This window comes from Salmo trutta, chromosome 20, assembly GCF_901001165.1.
Source record: "Salmo trutta chromosome 20, fSalTru1.1, whole genome shotgun sequence".
In the NCBI taxonomy this organism is placed as follows: Eukaryota; Metazoa; Chordata; class Actinopteri; order Salmoniformes; family Salmonidae; genus Salmo; species Salmo trutta.
The window spans coordinates 40,895,769-40,921,114 of NC_042976.1; the positions used below are offsets into that span (position 1 = coordinate 40,895,769).

General features: G+C 40.9%; 1 protein-coding gene across 7 annotated transcripts in view; it reads left to right on the forward strand.

The window, feature by feature from the left end:
- rbms1b (RNA binding motif, single stranded interacting protein 1b) overlaps positions 1-15,880 on the forward strand; it is a 64,420-nt gene extending 48,540 nt beyond the window's left edge. For 5 of the 7 annotated variants that reach the window (XM_029703302.1, XM_029703303.1, XM_029703304.1 and 2 more), the window contains exons 10-14: positions 403-453; positions 1,696-1,806; positions 2,107-2,184; positions 2,375-2,453; positions 13,031-15,880. In XM_029703302.1, coding sequence (XP_029559162.1) covers positions 403-453; positions 1,696-1,806; positions 2,107-2,184; positions 2,375-2,446 — 312 coding nt within the window. In that variant the 3' untranslated portion in view covers positions 2,447-2,453; positions 13,031-15,880. The remainder of the gene's footprint in view (positions 1-402; positions 454-1,695; positions 1,807-2,106; positions 2,185-2,374; positions 2,454-13,030) is intronic. The other 2 variants (XM_029703307.1, XM_029703309.1) reach the window with 1 other exon arrangement.
- Positions 15,881-25,346: the final 9,466 nt, after the last annotated feature.

The following is a 25,346-nucleotide window of genomic DNA, read 5'->3' on the forward strand; positions in this document are numbered from 1 at the left end:
TTTGATTAACTGTTCAGCAGTCTTATGGCTTGGGGGTAGAAGCTGTTCAGGAGCCTTTTGGTCCCAGACTTGGCGCTCCGGCACTGCTTGCCGTGCAGTAGCAGAGAGAAAGGTCTATGGCTTGGGTGGCTGGGGTCTTTAGACAATTTTCCGGGCCTTTCTCTGACACTGCCTAGTATAGAGGTACTACGTCCCAAATGGCACCCTGTGCTCTATATAGTGCACTATTTTTGACCAGGGCTCTGGTCAAACTTAGTGCGCCACATAGGGAATAGAGTGCCATTTGGGACGCAGTCCTGTAGTGCTGAGCCAAACACAGAGGCGTGTGAGCTCCTGAAATAGCTCCTTCCCAGTGCCTGCCCTGTGCTAGTATATTTACAGAGTGTATGTGTGATGTTCCAGGTACAGAATCCCTCCTGGGTTACTCACCAGCCCTACATCATGCAGCACCCAGTAAGACCAAATATACTACCTTTCTCTCACCATCCTTTACTCTACTGCCTCTTTCTCACGTCATCCCCTGTCCTTTTCTTTCCTCCCTCACTTTGGAATGTCATGTTTCTCCTCTCCTTTTTTCCTTTCCATCTTATCTCTTCTGTTCTTTCTTACCTCTGGTCAGATGCATAAATCAGCTGTTCCCTTCGCTTTGTGTTGTTTCGAAAAAGAGGAGAAACAGGGATGTGGAAAGGGACATGGAGGGTGATGATGCCACACATACAGTACAGTGTGTGACTGGGCTCTCTGGGATTTACTGGCACTACGGTGTTGACAAAAATACTAGCACCAGGATGCCTGGCTCCCTTGGTGTTGCTCACCACACGACAAGTTGGAAACACTTCAAACATCTTGTGTTTGATGACTGATTCCATTTGTATTTCCTAACAGATGGTTGGGAGCTGAGTAAGTATTGCTCTGTAATAAAGTATTTCTCATTTTTGCAAGGAAATAGCAGTTCCCAATGGATGTTTTTACAAATACTCCTCCCCGTGTGCCTCTAGCCTTTTCAGTGTTAATCAGCCAGGATTATCAGTGTCTGTGTTCTAGTTGGCACCCAATTCCTTATAAAGTGCCCTACTTTTGACCAGAGGAGTATGGGCCCTGGTCAAATGTAGTCCACTGTACATGGAATAGGGTGCAATTTGAGATGCATCCAGTGACTTCTAAAGCCAGTGTGGCCAGCTACCTTGTAATGTGGATACAGGATATGAAGTCCGACACACTGAGCTCAGTTGATCTCCCTCTTGGTCTGAAACCCGACACAGGGCAAGCCCTGGTGGAATGATAAATGATTCATGAAGGAAAAGGATTTCATCTAGGTATTATTGCAACCCTCTCCAGCCTCCACCTGTCTGCCCTGACTAGTGCCAAGAGACTGAACAGGGCAGATGGATCCCAAATGGCACCCTGTTCCCTTTATAGTGTACTACTTTTGACCGGGTTCCCTTCGGGCTCTCGTCAAAAGTAGTGCACTACATAGGAAATGGGGTGCCATTTAGGACAAAGTCAGTCTGTCCTTCTTTCTCTCTTCCCCTTTCTCTTACTCCTGTTTCTGTCATTTAGATATTTTGGGTAGTAACCGTGGATTTGTATTGCATTTACTTGTTATAAGTACAAATAAATATAGGATCTATGGATGTCTGTATGCCTCTGCTACCCTCTGCTGCTCTGCTCTCATCCTCACACTCTCCGTCCCAGGGAGCGGTGATATCACCCTCTATGGACCATACTATGTCACTACAGCCTACATCCATGATGAGCCCTCTCACTCAGCAGATGAGTCACCTCTCCATGGGCAGCACAGGAACAGTAAGAGGGGAATGGTCAAGGGGTCAAATAGGTCAACACTGGGTTCATGTATTACATAATTAGAGCAAGGGCCACACCGTATGTATCTCAGAGTAGGAGTGCTGATTTAGGATCAGTTTGGACTAATAGATCAGGAATAAGGATACATGGACCTGATCCTAGACCAGTGCTCCTATTCTCAGACACTTGATAGATACGGCCCCAGAAGTACATTTGATATTGGGACCTGTATTGTTTGTCATCTTGAAGTAGAATTTTAGATGGATTTATACTTACACAGTTCTGTCCTTCTTTGTGCAGTATATGGCTGCAAACTCTATGCAAGGAGCCTATATTCCCCAGTATGCACACATGCAGACGGCAAATGTTCCAGTGGAGGTTTGTGATTAACTTACTATTCATAAAGTACGCAAGGTATAAGATTATAGCTATATGATTTTAGCTCTACGTACTCCTTGGGTGTTTATAGACACTAGGTTGGAGAGGTCATTCACATGGATAACTATTGATGTATTTCTAGATGATAAACTGCTGCTGAGCTTTAATCCAGTCTTCATTTTCCTTCCAGGACAACAGTCAGCAACAACAGATGGAGTCATCCGGTGATCATTCTCCTTACACCTACCAACAAACCAAGTAACACGGAGGTACAGTCAGTGTCTTATATTGTGAATGGGGTGCGATTCAAATGGCACCTTATTCGCTATATATAGTGCCCTAGTGCACATAGTCCTCTGGTCAGAATTCTACAGAAGTGGTGCAAATTTCAGTTTCACCCCAAAAACATTATTTAAAAAAAACTGTTAAGTCTTCAAACTTAGGACATTTATTTACATCATGATATGTTCTAATTCAATCCAAGGCAATAACAAACATATTTGTTAAATGAATGTAGTACAAAGTCATTGTTTATACCACTATTATATTAAGAGGTGGCTGTCCCAAACCCTGACTATAAAGCAATTGATGATTTTCTTATATTTTTCACACTATTATTTTAATAGAACATATTGAGTTGTTCTATTGTTACATTGAAAGATGCCGATCTAATTAGTCATTTTGTTTAAACATATATGTCCCACCTTTTAATGCCACTACCAAAACACACACATTCCAATACTGTGGAATGAATGTGCCTTAAGCCACAGCCCTACAAATATCAAAAAGTGATGGGATTGCACATCATGGCCACATGATTATGGAGAAAATGTGTGAGCAAGTTGGTAACTCTGCATGTATTTTTAAGTGTCAGTACCGCATATCTAATATATCAAGTATGGATTTGGTTTGCTGGGATGTACATCTGTCCAAATGAAAGATAGCTAGCCATATGTTAGCTATGGGGATTCTTTAAAGTCCAAAATCAGCCAAACCAAAATGGTCACAACCGAAACAATTGACGCTATAGAGATATATAGAGGTCTCATCTTTGTATCTGTGCCATTTATGTGACAGCACAGGCAGCGCCATTGAGGTTATCTCCATGTATAGTTGCATGTGCCATGCTCTACAAACTGAGCTGAGGACTCCAATGTGGGTAGTGGACAAGTGCACACTTCAGGAAAAAGTATAGAGTGTTGAGAGGCATAGTCAGCAGGGGGCTCCAACTCTCCAAGAGCCCAAACATTGACATCTATTTGGCCAAGACATAGACTTCTCTAATTTGCTATACTGTACTGTACAGTGTTCCCCTATGATTTTTTTCAGTAGCGGTGGCAAAGTTAGCGTAGGGATAGGGGGGACCCTCATATAGGAGTTTAAAGTAACTACCCGGTGTTTCCAGATCTCTATCAAGTACGACCTATAAATAGTTTTCCTTACAGAAAAGTGTAATTACGTTTGTTAAAAAGCCTAGTGTTGTCACGATACCAGAATTTTGACTTTGATACCGATACCAGGTTCAGTATCACGATACTCGATACCATCACAATACATCTTTTGAGTTCAACGTCATGACATTTGGAATTTCTTACATCAACATTTTTCAGAGACATCCATGTATGTATTAATGAATCAATTATACAATCATACAGTCAAATTGAATTAGTTTTTTACCCATCTAACTACATAATAGTAATCATTTATTTGAATGGTAAATCTCTATTGATAAACTGGGTAAATCAAGATGGAGCTTAGGCCTGTTCACAATACAGATGAATGCTTATTCAATAGGAGTGTGTGCATGCGTTGAGTTACTGAGCCTGTTTGCATGGGGCTACAGATGAAAAACAATCTGTTTCCCTTCCATGTGGGATTTATTGTATTGTACTGATCAACAACATTGGCATAGAAGTAGTCGTTTTTTGTATTATTATTATTTCTTTTATGAAAGTGTGCACTGTCTCTTTAACCACTAATGACATCATACACAAGGCAAGAGGACTGGAGGTCCGTCGGTTCGATGAGGCAATAGATCATTTTTGGGAGAGACGTGAGAGAGAGACTGATGAAGTGAATTAATAAAGTTTTGGTGGCAATCAGCTTTGAAATCAACATATTTTGCATTATGGTTTGCATATTATCACAAACAAAGGACTAGGGTAGTGAATTGATGTTAGCTTCAGCTGTCAGCTAGCAATGAAAGTAAGCCTAGAGAGCCCACGCCCAACGATCCCCCGCCCGCTTCACTCCCCTCCATTGAAAATAAATGGAGCTCCGTTGTTTCATCGCCTCCAACGTGTTATGTGGACTGCGCTGTAAGTGGACCAGGCAAGGTGCGGTATAAGGGGAACATCGGCTGCGCTGATAGACTTGATCCGTGAGACACTGACAGAAGTACCGCACGTAACAACAATTCTAGTAACGGACCGTTTTTCATGTTCTAGTATTGAAAATGTTTCGGTATACCATGCAACACTAATAGGCAAACCCCAACAACAGGGTGGTGTTGGCATATATATGGGATCAGTATCATGTCAAATGTATTTACAAATGTAAATCACCAATTCACAAATGTAAATCACCAATCCACAAATGTAAATCACCAATCCACAAATGTAAATCGCCATCCAGAAATGCAATTCACTATCCATAAACAAACACCTTTTGATTTGTATTTGTAAATCGATATATTGCATTATAATTGTTTTATAACTGCAGATATGCAGGTAATCTCTAAGGGCCGTAAGTAAAATGACTGCCATAAAGATTTGCGCATAGGAGAGATATGAGCAAACATGACAGATATGGCAAACCTGCAACTCCATATTTGGAAGCGCTTAGGCAACCTGATTTTTGGCAGGGATTTGACAAGAAAAAGACAAAAAGTTCTCATGTGTTGAAAAAAAGTTATCACGCATAGGAAAAAAAAGGTTATCACACTTAGAAACCGATTAGTAGTCGTAGAAAAAAGTTATGACGTGTATAAAAAAAAGTTTCACGCTAGAAAGAAATGTCTCACTCGTAGAAAGCGATTTATATTCATGAAAAAAGGTTTGTACCCATACAAAGCGATTTCTATAAATCGCTGGCAGCCTTTAGTTCTGCCATGTTGATGCCTGCCTTTCAAGGCTGCAGAAATTATAGTATGGTAACCATAACATGTTAACCATATGTGTAACCATAGTATGTCCAACGTAAAAAATGTAAACCTTAGGCCTACATTACTCAACCCGTTCATCACCCAAATAGTTGAATTAGCTGGCCAGTGTGATAGCACCACTACATGTGAAGGATATGTCATACATTGTAAATGATTATTATCCATCCGCTGTCTCATGTTGCACAGACGATGAGCATTAAGGAGACATAAGTATTCCTGAGGCCTCTAACCGTTTCCCCAGGAGAGGCATAGGATACGGGATCAGACTTGGTAACAGAATTGCTTCTGTCCCTCTGCACTCATCGACAACAGTCACCCTCGAAGCATCGTTACCCGTCGCTCCACAAAAGCCGCGGCCCTTGCAGAGGGGAACAACTACTTCAAGGTTTCAGAGCGAGTGATATCACCGATTGAAACGCTATTAGCGTGCACCGTTAACTAGCTAGCCATTTCACACCGGTTACACTCACCCTCTTTGACCTCCTTTTCCGCAGCAACCGGTGATCCGGGTCAACAGCATCAATGGGATCAACTTTTTTTCTACGACTACAAATCGCTTTCTACGCTTGATAACTTTTTGTCTTTATGCCAGTCATTTTACTTAAGGCCCTTGGAAACGACCTGTATATCTGCAGTTATAAAAAAATATAATGCAATATATCGATTTACAAATACAAATCAAAAGGTGTATGTTTGTGGATAGAGATTTACATTTGTGGAAAGTGATTTACATTTGTAAATTGGTGATTTAAATTTGTGGAAGGTGATTTACATTTGTGGAAAGTGACATTTGTGGATTGGTGATTTACATTTGTGGATTGGGGATTTACATTTGTGAATACATTTGGCATGATATTGATCCCATACATAAACCAGTCATTAAAAATATTAACGCAAATACATTGCTGATTGGCCAGCTCATCCTCCTCCAGACCGCTGATTGGCCAGCTCATCATTCTGAGGAGTATCACATCATACTCTATGAGGAAATAGCAAGCAATTTTTTAAGTTTGAGGTGCGGTTTTTGAAGTGTTTTTTCTTTCTACAATTTATGCTTTGGCCTCAAATACAAGTATAGGACAAGTCAACAACATTGTTTGGGTATGAGTTATTAACACAATATAAACATTTAAAAGGTGAGATTTTCACTGGGTAGTTACATTAAAGCTAATTTCCTGCAATTCTACACATTTATAGAGTTAAAAAAGTACTCATACTCAAAACCATGAAAAGGAATAGATGCAAAAATAGTACAATTAATTTAACCCATGCTCAAAAGAATACAAAAAGTGAAAGTGCAGGGTGCTAATAAAACATTGTAATTTGCAGTTTTAAAGCGCATTTCCTGCAATTCTACACATTTTGCTATGGCTTATGTCGTGTTGATATGATATCAAACATTAGAACAAAATTAGTGTGGGCCCCATGCCATGACATTAATGGAATGAATTAGATTATTTCTCTCACCCATCTACACACAACGCTCTAACCACTAGGCTACGCTGCCGCCCCATAATGACAAAGTGAAAACGTGTTTTTAGACATTTTTTGCAAATTTATTGAAAATGAAATACAGAAATATATAATTTAGAGTTGAAGTCAGAAGTTTATATACACCTTAGCCAAGTACATTTAAACTCCGTTTTTCACAATTCCTGACATTTAATGCTAGTAAAAGTTCCCTGTCTTAGGTCAGTTAGGATCACCACTTTATTTTAAGAATATGAAATGTCAGAATAATAGTAGAGAGAAGGATTTATTTCAGCTTTTATTTCTTTCATCACATTCTCAGTGGGTCAGAAATTTACATACACTCAATTAGTATTCGGTAGCATTGCCTTTAAATTGTTTAACTTTGGTCAAACGTTTCGGGTAGCCTTCCACAAGCTTCCCACAATAAGTTGGGTGAATTTTGTTCCATTCCTCCTGACAGAGCTGGTGTAACTGAGTCAGGTTTGTAGGCCTCCTTGCTTGCACACACTTTTTCAGTTCTTCCCACAAATTTTCAATGGGATTGAGGTCAGGGCTTTGTGATGGCCACTCCAATACCTTGACTTTGTTGTCCTTAAGCCATTTTGCCACAACTTTGGAAGTATGCTTGGGGTCATTGTCCATTTGGAAGACCCATTTGCGACCAAGTTTTAACTTCCTCGGTCATGTCTTGAGATGTTGCTTCAATATATCCACATTATTTTACTCCCTCATGATGCCATCTATTTTGTGAAGTGCACCAGTCCCTCCTGCAGCAAAGCACCCCCACAACATGATGCTGCCACCCCCGTGCTTCACAGCTGGGATGGTGTTCTTCGGCTTGCAAGCCTCCCCCTTTTTCCTCCAAACATAACGATGGTCATTATGGCCAAACAGTTCTATTTTTGTTTCATCAGACCAGAGGACATTTCTCCAAAAAGTACGATCTTTGTCCCCATGTGCAGTTGCAAACCGTAGTCGGGCGTTTTTATGGCGGTTTTGGAGCAGTGGCTTCTTCCTTGCTCAGCGGCCTTTCAGGTTATGTCGATATAGGACTTGTTTTACTGTGGATATAGATACTTTGTACCTGTTTCTTCCAGCATCTTCACAAGGTACTTTGCTGTTGTTCTGGGATTGATTTGTAATTTTCCCACCAAAGTACGTTCATCTCTAGGAGACAGAACACGTCTCCTTCCTGAGCGGTATGACGGCTGGGTGGTCCCATGGTGTTTATACTTGCATACTATTGTTTGTACAGGTGAATGTGGTACTTTCAGGCTTTGGAAATTGCTCCCAAGGATGAACCACAATTATTTTTCTGAGGTCTTGGCTAATTTGTTTGGATTTTCCCATGATGTCAAGCAAAGAGTCACTGGGTTTGAAGGTAGGCCTTGAAATACATCTACAGGTACACCTCCAATTGACTGAAATTATGCCAATCAGATGCTTCTAAAGCCATGACATCATTTTCTGGAATTTTCCAAGCTGTTTAAAGGCACAGTCAACTTAGTGTATGTAAAGTTCTGACCCACTGGAATTGTGATACAGTGAATTATAAGTGAAATAATCTGTCTGTAAACAATTGTTGGAAAAATTACTTGTGTCATGCACAAAGTAGATGTCTTAACAGACTTGCCAAAGCTGTAGTTTGTTAACAAGAAATTTGTGGAGTGGTTGAAAAACTAGTTATAATGACTCCGACCTAAGTGTATGTAAACTTCTGACTTCAACTGTACATAAGAATTCACACCTCTGAGTCAATACATGTTAGAATCACCTTTGGCAGTGATTACAGCTGTGAGTCTTTCTGGGTAAGTCTCTAAGAACTTTGCACACCTGGATTGTACAATATTTGCACATTATTATTTTTAAAAATTCTTTAAGCTGTGTCAAGTTGGTTGTTGATCTTTGCCAGACAGCCATTTAAGTCTTGCCATAGATCAGCAGGTTATTGTCCTGCTGAAAGGTGAATTTGTCTCCCAGTGTCTGGTGGAAAGTAGACTAAACCAGGTTTTCCTCTACGATTTTGCCTGTGCTTAGCTCTATTCCGTTTCCTTTTATCCTAAAAAAAATCCCTAGTCGTTGCCGTTGACAAGCATACCAATAACATGATGCAGCCACCACCATGCTTTAAAATATGAAGAGTGGTACTCAGTGATATGTTGTGTTGGATTTGCCCCAAACATTACGCTTTGTATTTAGGACAATGTCAATTGCTTTGACACATTTTTTGTAGTTTTACTTTATTGCAAACAGGATGCATGTTTTGGAATATTTTTTTTCTGTACAGGCTTCCTTCTATTCACTCCGTCATCTAGGTTAGTATTGTGGAGTAACTAAAATGTTGTTGATGCATCCTTAGTTTCTATCACAGCCATTAAACTCTGTAACTGTTTTAAAGTCACCATTGGCCTCATGGTGAAATCCCTGAGCAGTTTCCTTCTACTGCGGCAACTGAGTAGGAAGGACGCCTGTATCTGTGAAGTGACTGGGGGTATTGTTACACTGTCCAAAGTTGAATTAATAACTTCTCCATGCTCAAAGGGATATTCAGTGTCTGCTTTTTTATTTGTACCCATTTACCAATAGGTTCCCTTCTTTGTGAGGCATTGGAAAACCTCCCTGGTCTTCGTGGTTGAATTTGTGTTTAAAATTCACTGCTCAACTAAGGGACCTTACAGATACGTGTATGTGTGGGGTACAGAGACGAGGTAGTCATTCAAAAAGCATGTTAAACACTATTATTGCAAACAGAGTCCATGCAACTTATTATGTGACTTGTTAAGCAAATACATGTTTACTCCTGAACTTATTTAGGCTTGCCATAACAAATGGGATGATTATTATTGACTCAAGACATTTCAGCTTTTCATTTTTAATTAATTTGTAACAATTTCTAAAAACATAATTTTAATTTGACATGATGGTGTGTTGTGTGTAGGCCAGTGACACAACATCTCAATTGAATCCATTTTAAATTCAGGCTGTAACACAACAAAATGTGGAAAAAGTCAAGGGGTGTGAATACTTTCTGAATGCACTTTACTGGCACAATAGACATAATAGTAAAATAGTAGAGGGTGTTACTGTAAATAAAGAGACACTTGCACTTTTTTTGTAAACAAAGTCATTCCGTCTATCCTTCCGGGTAAAGACATCAGTGACTGAGCTGTAACACTCGTCCCTGTTGGCCATCGGTTTTAAAAGTCTAAATGGAGATGATGGCAAGGGTTGAGAGTCGTCCTGGATCGGTCCGGTTTCCACTGTATGTCTTTATCCGTTTCTGCGCAGAAAATGACTTTTGTGGCTGGTATAGTGAGGACCAGCTGCAGTACATTTGTCACATCAGTCTGTGTCAGGTCATGCTGGAACAAAAATCTGAGGAGCTGTCCAGGTGATTTGTCTCATAATACCTTTTGTGAACTGTACAATCCAACAAAATCAGCCTTAAATCGAACAAAATTAAGTTCACCAAAGTGGTCAAACCTGGCTCACATCTGAACATTGATATTGTCCAGTATGTTGTAGTAGATTCGCCCCCTCTCTCCTCTGAATGGCTGTTTACTATGAGTTTCGCTTTTTGCCAGGCCCAGTTCATTGCATTTCTGTTTGAATTGCTCATAGAAACGATCAAAGTCTTGTCGCTGGCGTTCCAGTGTGTTGCTGAGGGTACGGCAGAAATACATATCCATCGCCGTGTTCTGCAGAACATGGAAAAGCGTGTCACTTTCATTGAAAATTCCATCATAGGCCATGAGCAAAAAGAAAAACTGTGGCTCCTGAGTGGTGCAGCGGTCTAAGGCACTGCATCTCAGTGCTAGAGGCGTCACTACAGACCTTGGTTTGATTCCAGGCTGTATCACAACCGACCGTGATTGGGAGTCCCATAGGGCGGCGCACAATTGGCCCAGCGTTGTCCGGTTTAGAATTTGGCCGTAGTAGGCCGTCATTGTAAATACACATTTATTCTTAACTGGCTTGCCTAGTTAAATAAAAAAATGGGTTGCTAACTGTTCATTTTTTTCTGCAAAGGGTTAAGGCATGTAATATTTCCACATAGTTGCCCCTGGTCCTGGTTGATGAGCTGGCATTCTCATCATTACCACAAAATGCCAACTCGGCAGCATGTAGCATTAATTAGCTAGATCTTTCAAAGTTCTCCTTTAGCTTTGCATTGTGCATGCTGATGTTCAATCTCTGTTGTTTATTGCCAGATCTGTGAGCTGCCAAATGTCTTAAAAGCTATCTGGCTTTGGATATGAGACACAGATTTCTTGTGCTTGTTGACTGCTGTAGACAAGTTGTTCTAGTCGCAGTATCCGGCTCTTGTCCACACGCTGTCACTGGTGGTGAACAGCAAGCGGGGGAAGCGGAGTCCACTGCTAGCAGCGCAGCCACAGAGCCAGTCTTTCCGGGCGTTGATACCACTCAGATTGAAATAATTGTGTTAGTTTCTGTCCCTTCCTTTGATGTAGGCCCCTAAACCCAGGTGTTTATCTTCCCTCCCTTATCACACCCTGTTTTGCTAGAAAACTGTTTCAGATGCTATATGTTAGCCATCCTGATCAGCTTACTTTAGCTAGCAGTAAAACGAACGTAACCGCCAGAAGGTGGCACATGACATGCGACGTCCATAGGCAGGAGCAAGCTCTTCCTGTCCTCCTGCCTATCCTCCAGCCTATCCTCCAGCCTATCCCATTACATTTTTCACTCCAGTACGCATGCGCATTTATTATTTGAGTGCAATGAAAATGAATGGGAGATATTGACACCTGGAAGGCAGCGAAGCGCTCTGCCTGCTTTTCTGTGTCCGTTAGCTGGGAGTATAAGGTAGAAACACGCATGCACAAGTCATGTCAATGCCTTGCATTGAGTTTGGAGTTTGAAGGGCGGGAGAAAGACACAAGGCAAGGCTGCCTTTCCTTTGGCCATCTTTTGTAGTAGATCACCGCAAATTTGGGAAGTACTAGTTCAGAAATCCATTTTATCGTGAAGAAAAAACATGAAGAGGACAAAATTATTATTGATAACATTTATATGTATTCATTTTTCATGAGAGTTGTTTTTTAATTCGTTTCACAGGGTAGGCACTGTCTACCCTCCCAACCCTGACCGCACATCACTACTCTACTGTACTGTACTGTACCCTACTCTACTGTACCGTACTGTACTCGAGTTTACTCTACTTGAGTTTCTTACAATTGAAGAAAGGGCCCATGGACTCTCAGATCTAGTGGTCTTGAGACCACTAAAGACCACATAAATTTGGTCTTTAACTTGTCATGGACTCAACTCACTAGGTCTGGGTCTGGACCTTGGGACCAATGTCCTGTTATAGATCTTGGTCGTGGCTCCTGGATATTACCTTATTCTTTGGTTTACAAACCATAGGCAACCCAATTTGAAGAAGACAATGCTCTCTGATCATTGGTTGATCGCTTCCAACACATAGGAATCCCCACCCAGTTGACTACTTTTAAATGGTGGAAACAGTCAATGGCAATGTCTATACTAAAACGAGTCTTCCATTTATCTTTATGATTGACACTTGACACTGAAATGCCTGCTATCTTGCCAAAATAAAGATAGGTAAAGTGATCATTTAAACATCTAACAATATCATTGATTAGATATACAAGTAATAAAGTAAGTTTCAGATTCATACAATCAACATTGAACATTTTACAGAGAATAATTTAGATTATTTTTCTCTAAATTCAATTTAAAGGTTTAGAAAATCAGGTAAAAAATCTGGTTTTTACTATTTTGTATGCAAGTTCAATCTCTAAAATGTATCTGTAATTGAAGGTTAATCAAAATGATCACCACTGTCCATGGTTTTCCCTGTATTGCAACTTTTTCACTATGGTTCGGTAGTGACAAATGTAGTGGGGTGGTAAGGAATTCAGGTAAAATATTATATATTATTATTTCATTGTGTGAGTAGTATATATGTCTACCTGGCATATGTTGTAAGACATCTGTGCTGAAAGTTTGGGAAAAATAGGATACAAACGTGATTTTTTTCCCTTCCAAACCCCAATTTGCACCACTTCTATAGAATGACCCATGTATATGGTTCCATTTGGGACAGAACCATGGAAGGAGCCCATACCCCCAGCCTGTATGGTTGTGGGTAGATGTTTCATATGATAGAAAGACACTTAGTACCGGAGTTTAACTCATCTGATTGTCTTGGTTGTGTCCTCTCAGGTGTGGTAGGAGCCCAGAAGAAAGAGTTGTATGACAGCTGAAACAATCATGGCTTCCTCTGATGATGGATTGTGCGTTAAGGATTTATCCCAATTTTGCACAGGTTCCGCAATGATTTCCTTTTGTTTGTGATAAGAAAAACAAGTGAGACTGTTTTGTTATAAGTTCCATGAGGTGCAAATAAGTGATTAATTTCATCAAAGGATACTATAATTCTCAAAAAAAGAATAAAAAAAATAGTTGTATTTTAATAAAGAAAGAATGTTTATTTTTTACCAAGGATTGTCACATGGATGCAAGAACCTATAGCGGATCATGTGACTTGTTGTTTAAGGTGCATGATAGTAAAGATGTCTTTTGTTAATATTGTTTATGATTTAAATTTTGTTTTCTCTTATTTTGTACTGAAATTGATTTTTCTGAAGATTTATTAGCCAGACATCTTGAAAATGATGTTTTGTGCTTGCTGTGTGAGTGTCGCTATGGTGAAGTGTTCAATGTTTTTTCTTGTAAAGTGATTTATCTTAGTGGTCTAGATTGATCTTTCTGTCTCATACAATTTGCCTTAAAGATTTCCGTACAGTAGCTGTATAGGCAACCTCCGAGGCTAGAAATGAGCAAGAAATGATAAGAGCTATTGCCTTGTAAATCAGCTAAATAGGGCTTTTCCTTTGACTATAGCTTATAAAATCTGCTGTGTTTAGAGATGTAGGATCTTAATTTGATCACCCTGTTGCCAGAGAACTTTCCTGCAATGCAGGACATTTTAAACTTGTGGTGTATTTGAGGTTTCAAAAGGCTTCTGAAGTGTGTAATTTCCATTTTGTAATTTCCCTTACGAAAATTATATTAACCACTACAAAAATGTCCATTCATTATAATCCACATAATAATTCACATTTCCTGTTACTGCTGGATTATTTTCCTGCTGTAGCAAACTGGCTCAAATAAAGATCCTACATCCGTATGTGTTTTGCTTTTCCCCTCTAAAAATGAATCTAAAGTAGAAGTATTTGAAAAAATTTTTTAGAGTGAAACGACCCTCTAAATCTGATGATGATTTTGAATAGGATGTCATGTTTGTATTATCTGAGGGCCTTAAAGGTCTTTGGTTGTTGAATGTGGTAGATATCCTGCTGAATGATCACATTTTCAATCTTGCCTTTCAATTACTTGGTGTTGTAGATTAGCCTAAAATGAACTTCTTGGGGTGGGGATGGAATAAGGGAGGGTGTGGTTGTGTCTTTTTTGAGAGATGTTGTCGTTCTCTGTCAGCTTGGCAGGGTGTTTCTTTTTCACTTTCAGTTGAAATGCAAACAGGCAAACTTGGATATATTATTGTGCAAAGAAATGATCAAATCCTTCACGTACAACATGGAGTTTGAGTTGGGGGAAAAATGGAGATTAATATGTCGATTTTATTGCACCTAGCTCTTTGATAGGAAACAAACAAGCTCGGCACTTCCAATTATAGTTTACTTCACCAAAGAACTGAGCTAGTAAATTGAGGAAAGTGTCATTTCTCTCTCACAAGGATTTAATTGACTTTTTGCCAGACTAGATTGCAGTTTGGAAAATGTGCCTTTTTTTGTACATTTACTTTCAGTTTTCATACGTTTTATGAAAGTATGGACACAAACGAGCTTGAAGGACGATTTGGATCCAACAAATGCCACACGCTGATTTCATCACTACAGAAAAATGGAAAATGCAGTGTTAGAAATACAAAGGCGGCAGTTTGAAACTATGAAATTACAACCAAAAAAATCTTATAATAATCTGTTTTGACATTGTGCAACAGATAATGTTATTACTAAAAGTTTGATTATTTTTTATCATAGTAGATTTGAACAGGCTTTATGATTGAGTTGTCTTCCAGAAGCCCGTGTTCTGGCCTGATGGTCGGACAGACTGACCAGTTATCTACCTCAGAGTTTCGTTTCTCCTCTGTATTGGGCCGGGTTAGCAGGTCCAGCCTGCCCTTCCAGACCAAATGCCATGCTCAGGAGCTGGCCATATACACTTGTTTTCTTTCAGGTTGTTTTTAATACTTTTTGATTTTCTTCACAAAAAAATGTAATAATGATGATATATTATTCTAATCATTTTGAGGACAATTGTGCGTTGAGCGTATTTTAGTTGTGTTCAGACAGTAAGTTTCATAGTTTCAAAAGTAGAACTGCTGCTTTCATCACAAGACATACCAGAGGCTAATAAAAGTGGTTGAAGACAAACAAAAGCTAAAGCTGAAAGTGGTATTTCCTGGATCTGTGACATCTCCTGAGAACATCATTGTTGCTTTGTCAGTCCAGACAGACTTGCAGCAGCATTTCCTCTGCAGTCAGCTTGAGTTGAGTTACCAAAGTAAAGAGCCATTGTGACTATACTTGAGATTTCTGTGTAATGCCTGAGAGTGATAACTAATACTGTCGAGTGCTTGTGAGGGTTATGCTGCTAGTAATGTCTGAACCAAGTGCCATACTGCGTCTGGGTCGAGGGTTTGGAAAGGTTCATAAAGAAAGAAAAATGCTCATTTAATCAACCATCATGTTAAAAAGTCATTAAGTTATATTGAAAAGTAATAATTTATGAAGAAAGAAGTTTTGTACAGATCGTTTGAAGAAATAAAAGATTTTCATAGAGATATCTATATGAGAGTTAATTTTTTATTTAGTTTTACATGTGCCACACATTTCCCAGTGGTAACATATATCCAGTTTAAGGAAACCATCCTCTGTGTTTTTGTTTTATAGTGTTTGTTAAAGCCAAAAATATTTTCAGTAGATTGTTACTTAAGCTTTATTTCTATTAATTTCTTTGATTTTTTTAAAAATAAAAACTTAAATTGGACTTGTTCTGTGTTCTGTTGGTGTGGGAGGGAAGAGATCTCATTATATTGATATCTGGCTGTAAACATACCCTCAGAGCTGAGCCAGTTGCATATGAAGAGCTTGTTCATTTCCATCCTAGCAACATGACAAAAAAGAATCGTAGTTACAAGTTAGCATTATCTAAGTTATAGGATCTCTATGTCTAAAACTATACAGGCCGAATCCCCCAAAGTAAATGGGCGCGTTTGACATTGCAGCCGACTTGAAAGGCGAGTTGAGACTGACTGATCTACAAATCACCTTGCATCATAAATAACTACTCAATATGATTTGTAGGTCAGCCAGTCATAATTTACCCACGATACAAACCGGCTTTGATGAGCTCAAACACGGCCAATGGGGGAGTTTGATTAGACTGAATCTGGGTAAACCGGGCTACGGCCCATTACGTCACCGGGCTACGGCCCGTTAGGTCACCGGGAAAAAGTGGTGGAGGAGTGCCCATCTCAATTCGAGCATGCCCTGGCCATAATGTCCACAAAACAGCATGATGAATCGTTCAGAAACATAAAACATGTATTTTCTATAAAATATATAGTAGTTTTCCTTGGGAATGCAGGTAAAGCGATATGAGTTTTCTATAAAGAGTAAACACATTTGCATGTGGAAACACTGAATCCTAACTCATTACTCCACGTGCTTGACATACATCACTTTTGTTTTCAGCCGTCTTTGCCGTCGAATTTGACCAGGGCACCTGGCTCACCCCCGGAAGGCAGCCCGGTTTTAAAACGATTGCATTCAACGCTAATCCGGTTCGCCTGGGGCATTAATCAAATCCCCTCATTGTCTTTAGCTATAAAGTTTTGTTTCACAGTCTTTGCCTCCTCCCTCCTTATTGCTGATCATTACCCCATCAATCCACTGTCTGTATTGGATGTACTTAATTTTACCAATGGCAGCTGCTCCTGCTCTACATAAACATACATTTCTGAGTAAAAATGTTCATTAACAATCAGAAGTAACAAGTGGAAGACAAATTACTTTAAAGATTAAAAAATATATTAGTAGCTTATTATTTTATATTTCCATACTGTGAAATGTGTCAAGACCAGAAAAATTGGAAGCATATCAGAAATTCAGCATATCTTTGAAAGTGTATTATATTTTAACCTTTCTTTGAGTCTCCTTTTGTGCGTAAATGATACCGGTACCCTCTGTTTCCACAGATAAGGTGCTGAATGAAAACAATTTCAGCAGTTACCGCTGACATAGCCTTTGCAGTGATTTTCTTATGGATCTTCCTCACAAAAACAAAAGCTTTCAGGAATGATTGGAGCGACAACACATCTCCTTACCAGAGACTGGCTCACCAAGGCCCGGAAGTGAGATTATTCCTACAGTACCAATTTCCTCATAGTACATGAGAATTCCAGTCATTTGCCTCAACCCACTGACCTTACCTCACACAGAGTTGAGATTGACACCGCTGTCGCATACAATGAAGACGTGACACAAGTCCTCTTGCGACAGAGGGGAAACTTATTTATGTGGTCCGTTACGGTAGCAAATGACATGCGTTATTTGTAACTTATTTTGTACATAATGTTTCTGCAACCGTATTTTACGGCAAAAAAAGAGCTTCTGGATATCAGGACAGCGATCACTCACCTCGGTTTAGACAAAGATTTTTTCCACAACAAAGACGACGCACAAGACATTCTCCAAACACCCCACAGGACCGACATCCCCGTTATTTGTAAGAGGAAGCGACGCAGGTACAGAGGACAAAGAGCCGGATGCCTGGTCAGGACCCAGCGAAGGCGACTGGGAAAGCTGCCGTTACCGTCAATACTACTCGCCAACGTGCAATCATTGGACAATAAATTAGACGAGGTACGATCACAAATATCCTAACAACGGGACATCAAATTGTAATATCCTATGTTTCACGGAATCGTGGGTGAATGAGGACATGGATATTCAGCTAGCGGGATATACACTGCAGCGGCAAGATAGAACAGCACACTCCGGTAAGACGAGGGGGGGGGGGGGGCGGTCTGTGTATATTTGTAAACAACAGCTGGTGCACAAAATCTTAGGAAGTCTCTAGATTTTGCTCGCCAGAAGTAGAGTATATTGTGATAAATTGCAGGCCACACTACTTGCCTAAAGAGTTTTCAGCTATACTTTTCGTGGCTGTTTATTTACCACCACAGACAGATGCTGGCACTAAGACCGCACTCAGTCAGCTGTATAAGGAAATAAGCAAACAGGAAACCACTCACCCAGAGGCGGCGCTCCTAGTGGCCGGAGATGCAGGGAAACTTAAATCAGTTCTACCAAATTTTTATCAACATGTTAAATGTGCAACCAGAGGGCAAAAAATTCTAGATCACCTGTACTCCACACACAGAGACGCGTACAAAGCTCTCCCTCGCCCTCCATTTGGTAAATCCAACCACAATTCTATCCTCCTGATTCCTGCTTACAAGAAAAAATGAAAGCAGGAAGCACCAGTGACTCGGTCTATAAAAAAGTGGTCAGATGAAGCAGATGCTAAACTACAGGACTGTTTTGCTATCACAGACTGGAACATGTTCCGGGATTCTTCCGATGGCATTGAGGAGTACACTACATCAGTCATTGGCTTTATCAATAAGTTAATCGAGGACGTCGTCCTCACAGTGAGTGGACGTACATACCCCAACCAGAAGCCATGGCTTACAGGCAACATTCGCACTGAGCTAAAGGGTAGAGCTGCTGCTTTCAAGGTGCGGGACTCTAACCCGGAAGCTTACAAGAAATCCTGCTATGCCCTGCAACGAACCATCAAACAGGCAAAGTGTCAATACAGGGCTAAGATTGAATCATACTACACCGGCTCCGACGCTCGTCTTATGTGGCAGGGCTTGCTAACTATTACAGACTACAAAGGGAAGCACTGCTGCGAGCTGCCCAGTGACACGAGCCTACCAGACGAGCTAAATCACTTCTATGCTCGCTTCAAGGCAAGCAACACTGAGGCATGCATGAGAGCATCAGCTGTTCCGGACGACTGTGTGATCACGCTCTCCATAGCCGACGTGAGTAAGACCTTTAAACAGGTCAACATACACAAGGCTGCGGGGCCAGACGGATTACCAGGACGTGTGCTCCGGGCATGTGCTGACCAACTGGCAGGTGTCTTCACTGACATTTTCAACATGTCCCTGATTGAGTCTGTAATACCAACATGTTTCAAGTAGACCACCATAGTCCCTGTGCCCAAGAACACAAAGGCAACCTGCCTAAATGACTACAGTCATGACTATCCGTAGCATTCACATCTCTAGCCATGAAGTGCTTTGAAAGGTTAGTAATGGCTCACATCAACACGATTATCCCAGAAACCCTAGACCCACTCCAATTTGCATACCGCCCAAACAGATCCACAGATGATGCAATCTCTATTGCACTCCACACTGCCCTTTCCCACCTGGACAAAAGGAACACTTATGTGAGAATGCTATTCATTGACTACAGCTCAACGTTCAACACCATAGTACCCTCAAAGCTCATCACTAAGCTAAGGATCCTGGGACTAAACACCTCCCTCTGCAACTGGATCCTGGACTTCCTGACGGGCCGCCCCCAGGTGGTGAGGGTAGGTAGCAACACATCTACCACGCTGATCCTCAACACTGGAGCTCCACAGGGGTGCTCAGTCCCCTCCTGTACTCCCTGTTCACCCACGACTGCATGGCCAGGCACGACTCCAACACCATCATTACGTTTGCAGACGACACAACAGTGGTAGGCCTGATCACAGACAACGACGAGACAGCTCATAGGGAGGAGGTCAGAGACCTGGCCGTGTGGTGCCAGAATAACAACCTATCCCTCAACGTAGCCAAGACTAAGGAGATGATTGTCGACTACAGGTAAAGGAGGACCGAGCACGCCCCCATTCTCATCTACGGGGCTGTAGTGGAGCAGGTTGAGAGCTTCAAGTTCCTCGACATCCACATCAACAACAAACTAGAATGGTCCAAACACACCAAGACAGTCGTGAAGAGGGCACAACAAAGCCTATTCCCCCTCAGGAAACTAAAAAGATTTGGCATGGGTCCTGAGATCCTCAAAAGGTTCTACAGCTACAACATCGAGAGCATCCTGACTGGTTGCATTACTGCCTGGTACGGCAATTGCTCGGCCTCTGACCGCAAGGCACTACAGAGGGTAGTACGTACGGCCCGGTACATCACTGGGGTTAAGCTGCCTGCCATCCAGGACCTCTACACCAGGCGGTGTCAGAGGAAGACCCTAAAAATTGTCAAAGACCCCAGCCACCCCAGTCATAGACTGTTCTCTCTACTACCGCATGGCAAGCGGTACCGGAGTGCCAAGTCTAGGACAAAAAGGCTTCTCAACAGTTTTTACCCTCAAGCCATAAGACTCCTGAACAAGTAATCACATGGCTACCCGGACTATTTGCATTGTGTGCCCCCCCAAACCCTCTTTTTAACGTTGCTGCTACTCTCTGTTTATCATATATGCATAGTCACTTTAGCTATACATTCATGTACAAACTACCTCAATTGGGCCGACCAACCAGTGCTCCCGCACATTGGCTAACTGGGCTATCTGCTTTGTGTCCCGCCACCCGCCACCCATCACCCGCCAACCCCTCTTTTACACTACTGCTACTCTCTGTTCATCATATATGCATAGTCACTTTAACCATATCTACAAGTACATACTACCTCAATCAGCCTAACTAACCGGTGTCTGTATGTAGCCTCGCTACTGTATATAGCCTGTCTTTTTACCGTTGTTTTATTTCTTTACTTACCTATTGTTCACCTAACACCTTTTTTGCACTATTGGTTAGAGCCTGTAAGTAAGCATTTCACTGTAAGGTCTACACCTGTTGTATTCGGCGCACGTGACAAATAAACTTTGATTTGATTTGTACAGAAGCCTCAGGAAAAGGAAATTGGATAAATGGGGTAGAATCATGTCAATCCAGCCGAGTAATATAACTCTGACAATGCATCTTATCATTAACCTTTCGTCTGTTTTATTTCTCATCTTGTGCACTTTTTTGTAAATCAGCTATGGAAGCAATCTAATCAATATACCAGGACTCACTTCTCTAGTCTGTCCTTAGAATGCCTGAACAGGCCTTACTGTTGATGAGACATTCTGTTGAGTTGGATTTACAGTGTGTTTGGCATTAGCACATTCACAGCCCTGAGGGTGAGGGCAGTGTAGAGATTATCAACACCATGTCCTGGCCATGGTGTTAACATGCATGTCCCAATCTCAGCCAGTGTGAGTGGTGACAGGAGGGGGGCTACAGGGATGGGGGCTTGGGGAGGGCTGTGACCAGGCCTGGGTGGATAGTGGATGGGAGGGAGGATAAAGGGACGGGGGCTTGGAGAGGGCCATGGTGGCCAAGCCCTGGACTGGCAGATGGGTCTTCCTGGTCTCCTGCAGGGTGTGGTGCCACCCGACGGGAAACCGTGAGCAGCAGACAGACGAGGAGCCAGATCCATGCTGCAGCTGTCTGTGGCCTGCAGCCACCTGCGTCTAGCTGTTACAAGCCGGACACGCCTCTGCATCTACTACAGCTACGGCATACTACCCATTCTGCCCCTTTGTCTGTCTGCAGGTAATATGAGCGATCTCAACAAAGGTGTAATGATTGTGTGATGATGTGTCGTCTTTGAAATAACCATGTCTTTAGTTCCATCAAATAACGTGGCCTTTACACAGGGAGAGTACAAAGGGCTCTTTATCTTTTTGGGTTCTGGCAAGGTCTATCTCAGTGGAGCGTGAAATACGAGTGTTCTCTTTCTATGTGACCATTATTTATGATTTATTACATTCAACAGTCTGATGACTTTGAATGGATGGGTGTCTATGATTGCTCTTTCTGTCTTCGCTCACACAGGGTTCGATCTAAAATGGCTGCTTGGTCTCAGGTCCTGGAGGGCTCCTGAAGATAATAACAGGGTATTCATGTTTTTTGTTATTTTTAGATGAGATGTCTACTGGACATATTTGCTAAGTGGGTTCATGTGAGTTACCAATCAGTCTTGTCCATTGCTACAGTAACTTGTCTTCACTTTAATAAAAAAAAAACATTCAGTCTGGCTGTTAAACCGCCAAAGAATCTCTGGCATTGCTGAAGCATTTCTGCAGTGGATATGCAGCAGACATCGTGTCTATGTTCCCTGTTGATTTTGTATTGTTTATTAATGTAGTGTCTCTAGTCTTCTTTTGTCTAGTGCTGTGGCTTTCGTATACCCCACTGAGCTCTCTGCCATTCCAGCTCTCACCAACATTCTTCTCACTTCTTAATGTCTTGCGCCTTGTTTATTTTTCACTGGGAGCTTTGGATGAATTAATTAGACAATAATGTTATTCATCATTTGAGTCGTGGTAGGCCTACAAGTAAGGATTTGGCTATACAACCTACGAATGAGTGGAATTTACTGTGCTTCTTATTTACATCCAATTGGTCAGTCATTTCAGTTGAATATATATGTAAAATATGTTCCTGTGTGACTGTGACATATTTCTACTGTAATTTATTAAATATAGAGGCTCTCTGCAAGCTTTCAGGCAACATGTTATCCTACTGGGTTGCAATCACTGAAATCTGTACAATTGATGTACTTATGGCACCATCTAGAGGACTTAATGGGTTATTCTGTAAATCAATGTCCTCCTGGGGCCCAACTCCTTTATCAAAACAAAACTTAACAATAAAACCACTTCTCCCTTAATTAACATGTTGTTTCCTTCTCCACAATCTATAATACAATTATGTAGAATGAAATGCATGTACAATGATATTCTTCAACTTCCCAATAATTTTAGCTGGTGCATTAAAAATGTAAAAGGGAGTTGCTGCATAATCATTTGTTTTGACAAGCTTCAAACATACACTGAACTTTGCAAGCCTACTTTTTGAGGGAACACGTAAATTCAGGCACTGGCAGTGGTGGATTTACCATTAGGCAACTAAGGCAATTGCCTGGGGCCTCAAGTCATCAATGTGCCTCGTGATCTTGGCATACTTACAATAGTTGAATAATACATGATTTATCTTATCTTCCTCCTCTGCTTGAGGCCATCTTCTGCTTGTGAGTAATCTCCAATGTGCACTCTTAAGCAAATGGATTGTTTTTTCCCCTCCGAATTTGGCTGTAGCTTTTGAACGGTTGGTGATATTAGCTTTTATGACCCCATAACCGAAAGCTAATAACTGGAGTGGATATGCAGAAGACATCACGTCTATGTTCCCTGTTGATTTTGTCTTGTTATATCCCTCTACGATGCTCACAAGCAGTGCAAGACACGTTAGAAGGGATTGTGACAGAATCGCATATTTCGGAGACGCATAAAGATGGCAGCCCCCATGCACTTTCCACAATCGCCGTATTGTACATTGCTCTCTCTTACTCTATTTTTGTATTGTCATTAGTACGGTATACATCAGGGCCGGCTCAAGACATAAGCGACATAAGCTGAACTCAGTCGGGGTCTCAACTTACTGTTGAGGGTTAGAATAGTAGAATACACAAAGTGCAAGTTCGAAATTTGGCTGTGGATCAGCAGTTTTTCTCTTGTTTTGTCAGTCACTGACAGTCACTCAATTAGTCTTTTCAGCAAACAATTTAGCTGACAGATATCATTAACATGGCATAAGGCATGCAAAATGTGTAGTTTTGCAGGAAATTTGCTTTAAAACTGCAACACAAAAAAGCTCCATCCCTTGGCAAAATTGGTAGAATTGCAGGAAATTAGCTTTAAATTTGCACAAATGTATCTCTGCCCCATGGCAAAATGAGTAGAATTGCATGAAATGTGTTATAAAATTGCAACATTTTCTCTCCACCGCATGGTCAATGTGTAGAACTGCAGAAAACTTGCTTTAAAACTGCAACATTTTCTCTACGCCCCATGTGTAGAATTGCAGGAAATGTACTTTCAAACGTACATTTTTCTCTCCACCATCAAGAGGGAGGCCCCCCAACCGAATCTCGCTTAGGGCCACCAAAAGGCTTGGGCCGGCCTTTGTATACATGATCACAATTTTAGCTTCAAGACCCCAGCCATTTGAAATAAACAAAAAAGTAGGTTGTGCTGATTTATTGCCGCATTGAACCATGTTGTGCGCCATACTTTAAAAACTTAATGAATAATGCTAAAACAATGATGTCATATCTGAATTCTGACATCTGTATACAATAATGCAGATCTTTTTTTCTACACACATAATTATTACCTAATACCTGATGATCTTCTCTGATGGTTTCCCGAACTTTCCAATACCTCTCTGATGTATTTCACTCACTTTGTGATGCAAATAAGAAATGTTACACCTTTCCCATATTCAAGTCAATTGACATATTTTCTTATTAGCCTTATGAACATAAAAACTTGGTTGCAGTTTGTATCTGTGCTAGAATGGTTTAAAAGTCCATAAAATGAACTAATATATATGTATTGGTCGATATTGCTAAGAAAATATCAGATATAGATATAGATATAGGCCCAGAATTTACACATCATGAATCCTTAAATTGAAAGTGTTAAAACAGAATAATTTTGCAAAATATTCTACCAACTTTGCACAACTCTTAGGGCAACAGATATCCATGATATTTGTCAAAATTGCTCACGCTCAGTAAATTTGTTTGGGAATCATTGATGGACAGCAATATTCAAACTTTGTCTCTGATTTTTCAAGCTAATCTAAGTCAGGACTGACACTGGACCACTCAGGAACACTCAACACCTCTTGGAAAGCCCTTCTGGTGTGTCTTAAAATGTTTGTAATTGTCCTGCTGAAAAATAAAACTTTATCCTAGGGTTAGATTTTCAGAAGACTGAGGGTTTTCTCTAACTTTTTACCTGGGCTTTGCTCCTTTCATATTTGTTTTTTATCCTGACAAACTCCCTAGTCCATGCCAGTGACAAGCATACCCATAACACTGCAATAGTAGATTTAATTTTAAGACAGCAACATTTGAAGACTGTGCAAGGGGTGTGTAGACTTTCAGAAGCGACTGCCCTTCTTTTAGCCCGCAAATTGCTTTTGACAAACAAATTGGTCTGGAAAATAATCTGTGCGGCCCGTTGAGGCCTTCAAACCAAAATTATTGCCCACCCCTATTCTATGTGGTGATGCAAAGACATTTAGTAATAGAGGGCATTTCAAGTCTTTCCAGTTAGCATTTTCATTCTGCTTCGTTCACCTGAAATAGCTGGCTCCGAATAGCTCTTTGTTCAGCAGCCCTAGGCCTCATCCTGGGGCCTTCAAATCTGCCCCTGGGCACTGGGGCGAGTATTTACCACTATTTAAAGTTAGTGGGGTGGGATTTAATTTCAACGTGAGATGCTGCAACGTGGTCTCAGGGCAATTTGTATTATTCTGTACGTGAAGCTCCATTTAGTATGATATGTAACACTATTAGGTTACATTATGA